Source organism: Adelges cooleyi, unplaced genomic scaffold (assembly GCF_023614345.1).
Source record: "Adelges cooleyi isolate 19-005CV unplaced genomic scaffold, UGA_ACOO_1.1 ACOO_flye_CR_arks_rails_tigmint_CR_PRNA_55, whole genome shotgun sequence".
NCBI lineage: Eukaryota > Metazoa > Arthropoda > Insecta > Hemiptera > Adelgidae > Adelges > Adelges cooleyi.
The window spans coordinates 494424-504607 of record NW_026096241.1 but is presented as its reverse complement, the minus strand read 5'-3'; the positions used below and the strand labels follow the sequence as shown (position 1 = coordinate 504607).

The 10184-nt window shown below is 31.0% G+C and overlaps 1 protein-coding gene across 1 annotated transcript; it reads right to left on the bottom strand.

Annotated features, from left to right (window-relative positions):
• Positions 1 to 8176: 8176 nt before the first annotated feature.
• On the bottom strand, positions 8177 to 10184 carry LOC126842603 (uncharacterized). The gene is made up of 2 exons (XM_050579645.1): positions 9999 to 10184; positions 8177 to 9580 (listed from the first exon to the last, which is right to left on the bottom strand). The coding sequence occupies exons 1-2, from the start codon at positions 10083 to 10085 to the stop codon at positions 8252 to 8254; spliced, it is 1416 nt and encodes a 471-aa protein (XP_050435602.1). The 5' UTR covers positions 10086 to 10184; the 3' UTR covers positions 8177 to 8251.

Sequence of the window (10184 nt, the reverse complement as noted above, 5' to 3'; positions counted from 1 at the left end):
ACTAAGGCTGCCTCGTCGGCAACGGCGCGTCAGGAAGTTACGGCTGGAGCTGCGGGCACGACGTTACCCCCTGCCCAACAGACCAAGGCTGGATCGCCGACTACGGTAAATCAGAAAGTTACGGCTAGAGCTGCGGGCTCGACGGCACCCCTTGCCCAACAGACGAAGGCTGCCAGGTCGACCACGGCGCGTCAGGCGATAACGGCTGAAGCAGGCGTAAGTGTTATTCCTTTTTTTTATAGCAATTCTAGCTTATTATTTGTCCTTATCCTCCACTCATTGCTTTTGTTATCTTTCATCGGTCCATAAATCTTCCTTAGAACTTATTCCTCTCTCCCATACTATCATCTTTCTTTCATCTTCGTCTTTTCGTAGTGGCTACATTTCCACTCCGTAGGTTACAACTGGACGCAGTAATGTCGTATATAGCTGTATCTTAAGCTCCCTCGATAAAGATATATATCCTAGCAGTTTTGCTAGTCCATAGAAAGATCTATTGCTGGCAAGTAACCTTGCTGAAATTTCCTTGACTATCTCATTCCTTCCAGATATAAATGACCCTAAGTATTTAAACTGCTTGGCTCTGCTGAAAACATAGTTTCTTACATTCAAGGATGGGTACACACCCGCAGTTTCTCATCTGCCAACAACCATGTACTCCGTTTTGGTTTCGTTTATCTGTAATCCTACTTTCGACGCCATTCTTTGTAGACGGTTGAACAGTGATTTCAAAGCATTAGGTGATTCTTCCATTAGTACTAAATCGTCCGCGTACGCCAATAGGCCTATTGCGGAGTCCTGTAGTTTCACTCCTTCGACGGGTCTAACGTTCATTGCTCTAATGATTTTATCTAACATTATATTAAATAACACCGGTGACATTGAGTCGCCCTGTCTCAAACCTGACTTTACTGATATTGGCTCCGTTTGACTACTTCCAACTTTGACTTTAATAAATGTCTCCATAATACTTATCTCCACTAACCTTATCAATTTTTGTGGGAAGTTAAATTCTCTCATAATGTTAATTTAACTCTTGACCATTGATTACGTTATCATATTATACGACGTTTTTATTATTTTTATACCACCTATGAAGTGGATATATTCATCGTCTGATGCTATTAAATGGCATTCTTACTTCTAATTTGACTGTGTTTTAGTAAAGGATAGGTTATATTTATTTTAACTTTATACTCGAGTTTTCGTTCAATTACCTGGACTAACTACACAGAACTTGAAAATTACTTTTTATGTCCACAGATGTCAAAAATGAAATACCCAAACGTATGTTTGCATGATTATTTTGTAACGTGCTCATGTCCGGACAAGTGGACGGTGTACCCGGTGAAAAAATAGACGTCCATACTGCCGGACAGGTAAAAATCTTAGCATAACCTCTCCGAACGGCGTCCCAGTTAAACCTCTTGTGATTGTTTACAGAATGCAAAACTATACAAAATAGCCAAAATGTTAGCGACAGATCCGACTTACGTCTTGTGATACCAAATACATAATTAACAATTAAAATGTAATATAATATTGAACATTCACTTATTATTAATAAAAGTATTAGTTAAATATAGAATTGCGTGTTTTAATGTCGTATTTGATCAGATAACTTTATTCAATTAAAGCTTAAGCACACATCATTTGTAGGTCAGTGTGCATTCGTTTGTGTGATTTAAGTTCAGAGTTAACAGAAAATTACTTCAAGCATACATCACGTATTTCGTATAGCTTTTATCTAATGTGTACTCGATTGTGTCTTGTTAGTTTGGAATTTTGAGAAAATGCTTTTAAGCACACACCACATTTGTGTGGCTTCTCACCAGTGTGTACTCTTTTGTGATTTCTCAGTTGTATTTTCTGAGAGAAAGCATTATTGTGATAATTAAAATTTGTAATCTAACAATAATGCATAAATATGCTAAAATAGTGAATTGAAACCTGAGAATTATTTAAATAAAATAAGGAACTTCGTTCCAAAAATTATTGACATAAAAATGTCGAATAATTATTAAACTTTTTTTTTTTTATCTTTTAACTAAAATAATTTTTTATTAATTTTACCCTCTAAACTACTCTTCAGATTTATTGTGTTTTTAAGTTCATTCCTTACCTCTGTAAACGAGAAATCACAGTAAAAATGTCTACGCTTAAATGAAAATCGGTTGTGTTTCCCACAAATGAATATATTGTGTAACGGGTTCTATCTGAAATAAAATTATAGAATATCTTTTGAACAATGTGGAGGTTTTTTAAAATCATTATCATACCACAATCTAGCACATACATTACACACAGTGGAACAGCATACACTACTACTAGTGGAAGTACTAGTAGATGCTACTTGAGAAGTTCTGAAAATAGATTTTTGGCGCTCGTTGAATTCATTTTGTCTCTCCGCGTTTGTTTTAGGCATAGCTAATGTTACAAAAATATGTTTAAGGTGAACGGAATCGAACTGCAGTTTATTTATTTTATATTACGGCCTACATATATAAATAAACCTAATTCTTTTTTAATTGTATTTAAATAGCAATGATATGTAGTTGTTAATTATTTAAATTTAATCACACAAAGAAATAACAAGAAAGAAAAGAGAGAAAAAACTAAAAAAACCGTTTTCGGATTATATCATTACCTATATCATCACTTCAGATTTATTCAAATTTCATTTATAATTTTTTATTAAAATATAATTACCTAATAATTTTTTGTTACGGTTTATAAAATGTACAATATACATATTATATTAAGTATATTACCTAATTCTAATTTTCTATTCTATTTTACTTATTTATTTTATTAATTTAATAAAATACATACTTGTACATTATAATTTTTTTTATATAATATAATAGTTATTTTATAATTTTTACATTTTAATAGTAATAAAATGATTAGATCAAACAACTTTAAACTTAACCCGTGTCTTGTTAGGCGATGACAATATATGAAAATATCATATATAAAGTATATTCTTATAAGCAATTTTCTTATTTTCTGACGAGAAGTGAACTATTTTTTTTTACAGCCATGTGTTTTAAAGGAGATAATACAAAAATGGGGCTATACAATTAATTTCAAAGTCCCATTTTTTTTAAAAATTAAATTAAATGAAACTTTGTGATTTGTAAATAATAGATGGAAAGGATTACTATTAATTCGGTGATAAAGGACACAAATATGATTTTTTAAAAATCGACACTAAAACTTTTGCTTGGAAAATTATTTTATTCTATTTTGAAAGAACGGATTTTGCTTTTATCAATAAAATTGTTAACAATTATTTGTATAATTTGATATATTAAAGTAGTTGTTAAAATTTATTGCATAAAAATCATTATTAGTGTACAGTTAATCTAACCAATACAATAACCGAAAAAACAGTAAATGGCACTTAATCAATAAGGTAAAATAAGGTAAGTTAATTGACTTTAATTTTTATTCTGCAACACTTGTCTAAATAGCAAAGAAGTGAAATAATTATGGATATTTGCCATTACTGCACTACATCGGTCATTACTTGATATATGAACATTGTGTTATTAATATATTTTGATTATGTTTAATAAAATACTATAACTAAAAAAAAAAATAAGTATTTCATGTATAGTACAATAATTACAAAACTTATTATGCTCTCGATAAAATTATACGTCAATTGTTGAGATTTTTTTCATTTCAATATACAGCTAATTCAATTTAAGAACACCGTGTTAATGACTTTCAAATGTAGGCTTTTAATGAGCTTAAATACGAGTGAAAATCCGTATCAAATTATCCTTATCAATCCGTCAGTAGACAGCTGTTGGTCTTCGTCGACGTTGAAACTGAGCCATTCGATTCGGTTTTTGTTTGCACCGTTTAAATCGTTTGGGACTTCATTGGCCTTTGCCTTACTCCAATCGACATTGAACCCTTGGCTAATGGTCCCTCCTCTGAACAACAGCTGTCTTTGGTCTTCCCAAAACGGTTCAAGATGTAAAAACTCTATCATCCCATTGTAGTTACGGTCGAGTGGATGCGATGCAATCAATTTTCTAAACCATCTGGAACCCCTTAGATCGGTGAACATCTGAACGTATTTGCTCTCGGTTTTCCTCACAAAATCAGGTTCCATTACAGGCGGAGGTAGGTATTTTTCAGCTATACAATTTCCGATGAAATGTGAAATGTCGGTTTGCAGTTGGTCGTCTTCGAAAGGGTTCTCGTGGATATAGAGATGATTGTCATCGTACCGTCTGATGGCGATGATTTTCAAAAAATAACCCCAAAGCCATTTGCCCATTTGTAAATTTCCGACCGGAAATAGAATAACTATCAATTCCGCTTCCGTTTTCACACGTCTTATAACATTCACGGTGTTAATGAAAGGTTCGCCGTTTTTTAACTTATCGCGGCTTTTTAATTTTGAACGGTATTCTTCAGCACTGCCAAAAGCATTTGTTGCCAGATTTACCTCGTCATTTTAATGTGATTTTTGCAATTTTTAGACGTTTTTTTTAATGTTTTCACATTGTTTAGGGCACGTAAATAGGTATAACAGTTTGGTGTAATATGAAATCGTGTAGGACAAATCTGGAATAATTTATACATTTTTATAATTAAAAAAAGTAACTCTAAAAATAAAATGCGTGTTACGAATGCAGTGAATGCACAGTGGATGTTTTATAGTATCAGTCAGATTATTATAACTACCATGTAATGTGTGAAGTATGAAACTATTGTGATTACATGCAGTTTTCTAATTTTCTGACGAGAAGTGAGCAGAGAACTATTTTTTTTTTTACAGCCATGTGTCTTAAATGAGATAATACAAAAATGGGGCTATACAATTAATTACAAAGTCCCATTTTTTTTAAAATTAAATTAAATGAAACTGTGTGATTTGTGAATAATAGATAGAAAGGATTACTATTAATTCGGTGATAAAGGACACAAATATGATTTTTTAAAAATCGACACTAAAACTTTTGCTTGGAAAATTATTCTATTCTATTTTGAAAGAATGGATTTTGCTTTGTTGAATAAAATTGTTAACAATTATTTCTATAACAGTATATATTATTAAAGTGGTTGTTTAAAATATATTATGAGTGTCGCTTTAGTTAGCCAATTACTGAGATGTGATAATTGTGTTAGCCTGTCTTCTGTGTATATGTGTGTGTATAATCTGCTCATAAAGTATATATATACATATATATATATATATATATATACATTTTTTTTGTTACAGACTAAACATATTTTAGCTTCATTTTACAATGATGTGAGTTTTTTTGTTTTGTCTAAACGATAACTTGATTTTCTCCGGACCGATTTACTCGAGTAGCAACTCTATGGACCGAAATGTTTTGCGATTGGTACATTTGTAGGTTTAAAGTAAAAAAAGTCAACTTCTTCACCTACCAAATTGGGGAAAACCTCAAAAAAACTTACTGGGCGATTAGCTGATTCGATTGTTTTTATGTATGTCATTATAGCAAAACAACATAACAATAAATGCACGAATGTTGCTAATCACAGTTGTTGATTGTTATTTAATAGTAGTGTTTGTGTGATAAACCCGTTTGTAGAACTTTACAAATCGAACCATCTTAAATAGTCGAAATTATGTCAGGTTTTTCATTTTTAAACGTCAAAAAACTGACCTCTTTCAATTCCTTTGTTTGTTATGTGAAACTGTTTCAATAGGGTAAGTTAATTAAGTTTAATTTTTATTCTGCAACACTTGTCTAAATCATAAAGAAACGAAATAATTTTGGATCATTTTCTTTTAATACCCTACGTTGATTACTACCTGATGGATGAACACGGTGTTATTAATATTTTTTGATTATGTTGAAAAAAGTACAATAACTAAAATAAAATTAGTATTTCATGTATATTGCAAACTTATAAAAGTGGATATATATTTTTTTTTATTTCAAAATACCTTACACAATTTATGAACATGGTGTGAATGATTTAAAATTTAAACGTATGGAGCAGCAGACAATTTAACTAAATCCGTAAAACGCAAAAGCGTTTTATATTCGAACGGGTAGCAGTAGACTTTATATAACAAAGTAAATAGTTTTTATGAGTTGATTTTATTAAAAATCGTGTAGGATTAATCTTAAAAAAAAAAAAATTATAATTTTATAGAATTACTAGAAAAGTTTCTTGAAAAATAAACCAAATAAGAGTGGTCCGTTAGGTTAGGTAATAATTGTTGTTTTACTATTTAAAGTTAAAAATGTAATTTGGTTATTCTCGAAACAATCTATGATTTATTCAATGACTATTTTTCTTCAAAATAAAATTAACTTAATTTTCAGTATGACGTAACTGTTAAATTTAGTTTATTTTGATTTTTTAGTCTGAAAATTTATTATTATTGCTAAATTAATAGAAACTTGTTTAAGCAAATATTCTTAGCTGTACCTATGTGTTATAACCAAAATAACGTTGTAAAAGCTTTCTATTATTATAAAACATTTTAATGGAAGTAATTATTGTTTTCATATTGTACAACTGCTATGAATTGCAAAATATAAGATTGAATTTATTTCTCATAAAAGTATATGTAACTCAAAATTAATGCTTACCTTACTGTTTCGTGCTATTTTGATTGTTCTTATACTTAATGTTATAGCAAAACAAACAACAAAAATGCACAAATGTTGCTAATCATATTTATTTATTATAACTTTTAAATTATACTATTTTAAAATACAAGTCTTTTGTATGATATGGTGTGACTTATTCAAACCTATTATACTCGCAAGACGTTAGACGGCCGCCAAATCGTACATTGTAGCTTAAGTTTTTATTGTGTTAAATTGTGAGAAAGCATAAGTAAATAATTCTTTTTTTTTTCAATTTTACTCGACAACACTTGTTCATACGAATTGCATTGGTTTTCAATATTATATTTTTCTGTTTTCACATTACAACTTGAGTTACGAACATTGTGTTACTAATTTGACATTTAAATAGCAGTGAACGGTATAGCATATTTTTCAGAACTCTCCAATTATTTTTTTTTTTCGTTTAGGTGTTCTTAATTTCGTAGACAGGGTGATCGTTTTATCGTGAACCACTTAATATCTCATGGGGTGTAATAAGAAATTTAATTATTTTTTCATAGTGCTAAAAAAACTACCAAGAAAATATATATTTTAATATAATTGTTTACTTGGTGATTTTATGATTAGAATGTTTTTATGTTTGTCGCTATAGCAAAACAACGTAACAAAAATACACGAATGTTGCTAATCATGGTTATTTATTATTATTTAACTATAGAATTGCTATGATAAATACATGTATAACAATATGGTAACAATATTATTTCATACAATATGATATAATTAACGCAAATCTTTATGCTTATGCAATAATTAAGAAAAAATGGGTGTTACAAAATTTGGACCATGTCAGTATTTAATAACAGATCAATTGGTAAAAGCATTAAATTATTTTTTTTGACTTATACAATTTTTTTAATGATTAGATGCTATTTTATTGATAATTTAGACCAAGACCTGACAAAATTAAACCTATGTAATATGGTCAAATTGCAAATGTGTAAAGTCATTCAAGTTCTTTGACTACTTCTGGCTATGTAGGGTTTTCCATTAAAAAATTCTGTGTATTGTAATTAATTAATTAAAATTTTTAAAATGTTCAACATTGAACAACAATTATTGTACTCAAAAAAAAAACAATATATTAAAAATTCGTTTTGTATATTTTTACAGATCTGAAATCTTGATCAACCTAAGTAGTCGAAATTTTGTCAGGCTTTTTGGTCTTAAACGTCAAAAAAACTGACCGCTCTCAATCCTCTTAAGGTTTTTATTATGTAAAACTGTTTGTAAAAAGTAAATAAATAAATTTTTATTCAGCGACACTTTTGGATTATTTTCTTTTATTACACTACACAACTTGATAGATGAAAATTTTGTTATTAATACATTTTTAAAATAATGATATGCTGATAAGTAAAATAAAACAAAGTATTTCATGTATAATACAATAAATACAAACCTATTATGCTCTCGGTAACCCTATACGGTAGCTCATATAGTTTTAATTATGTTAAATATTTTAAATATAAAAAGTAAATATTTTTTAATTTTTCAAAATCATCGTGAACGAAACTCGTGACAAAAAATTGCAATTCTTCGTTAAGAGTCTTTCGTATAGTTTATTTAAGCTAACTTAATAAATTAACATTGTGTTATTGATTAAAAATTCAAACGTACTGAGCAGCCGACAATTTGACTTGGTCCATAAAATGTAAAAGCGTTTTATATGAGAACGGTGCGCAGTAGAATCGTAGTGAGTTTAAATAGAAATGGAAATCCAACACGATTGACTTTATAAATCTGACGGTAGTCAGTTGGCCTTCGTCGACGTCGAAAGTGATCCGATCCACTTGGTTTGTGCGCGTACCGTTTAAATCGTTCAGCAGCGCATTGGCCTTTGCCTTCACTCTTGCCAAAACGTCTCTCACGTCGTCGGCGTTCCTCATTTCGGTCAACTCGAGTTCCGATATGATGAGCACGAGAAATTCTTCTTTGATCGACACGTTCAGCGCTTCGTTGATGACCGCATAAACGAGTTCTTTGACTTCTCCCAGCGTCCCTTCGTCCAGTGCGGATACTTGTTTTTCATAAGCGTACAGTACAACGTAAACGTAGCAATAGTACTGGGCTTCGATAATATTGATCACCAACCGTTGATGATCCAGCCGACCGTACGGATTGTGAATCCAAGCGCGGCTTTCCACGAATTCCCTGGTGACGACCAGCTCGTCCCTGTGCCGTTGTCTCACCGCACTCCAATCGACATCGAACCCCTGGGTTATTGCTCTGAACAACAGGTGTCTTTGGTCTGTCCAAAACGGTTTCAGGTACAGAAACTCTACCATTGCGTCGTAGTCGCGGTCAAGTGGAAAGTCGTTAAACCATTTGGAATCGCGCAGGTCGGTCAACAGTTTATCGCGCGTCCTCGGGTTTTTCGAAACAAAACCAGGTTCAGTTACACTAGGAGGTAGGTATTTTTCGAGCACACAATTGCCAATGAAATCCGAAACACCCGCTTGCAGTTGGTGGTCTTCGAACGGGTTTTCGCGGATATAGCGTTTATTGTTTATGTACCGTCTGATGGCGATCAATTTCAAAAAATAACTCCAAAGCCATTTGCCCGTTTGAAGGTTTTCCACCGGATACATTGCCACTATCAATTCGGCTTCCTGTTTGAGACGTATTATGTTGCTCGCGTTATCGATGAAAGACTCTCCGCCCATTAACTCTTCCACCGTGTTCTTCAACCACGTTATGTTGGATTGTACGATTACACAAAAACTGCACAGGATGTCCCGACCTTTTTTCTCTAACTTATCGCGGCTTTTTAATTTTAAACGGTAATCGTCAATGTTGTTAACATTTTCCATTGTCAGAAATTTCTCGTCTGCGGGTGTAATAACGATTTTTGGACGTTTGTTGAACGTTTTCAAATTGTTTACGGCACGTAAAAAGTTTTCATGAGACGTTTGAATAAAAAATCGTGTAGGATTAATCTAAACATTTTTACAAAATTATCAAAAAGTACCTGACTCTAAAATTTAACCAAATTGGAGTTTTCGTTTAACAGCTGACAATAATTATTGTTGTTATCTTACTATTTTAAACCTAAAGTATAACCTAATCGTTCTTTGAACAATCATTGGTGTATTCAATGACTATTTTGCTTGAAAATAAAACAATTTAAGTTTGATGCAGCTCTTAAATAAATAAATAAATAAATACAAAATTAATTTTATTTTTTTTTTTATTTGGAATTGGTTTTTTATGCCTACAAATTATTTGAAACATCTCATTTATCAAACAAATATTCTTAGTTGTGTGTGTGTGTTTGCCGAAACAATACAACATAATATATTTATGTATTTTTAAAAGGCAACTGAAGTTATAATTTGTATGTTGTTAAATGCTTACCCTGTTGTTGCCTGCTGATTCGATTTTGTTTATATTTGACGTTATAGCAAAACAACATAACAAAAATGCACAAATGTTGCTAATCATAGTTATTTATTATATTTTTGTTTTATACTATAATAAAATTCAAGTAATTTGTATGATATGGTGTGACTTATGTTAACCTATTATGCTCGCAAGACAACA

Excerpts from the sequence above, each read along its gene's own strand:
- LOC126842603 (XM_050579645.1), bottom strand. The coding sequence starts at position 10,085 with ATGATTAGCAACATTTGTGCATTTTTGTTATGTTGTTTTGCTATAACG. Across the intron at positions 9,581-9,998 it reads AATCAGCAGGCAACAACAGG|ATTAATCCTACACGATTTTT; the intron begins GTAAGCATTTAA and ends AAAAATGTTTAG.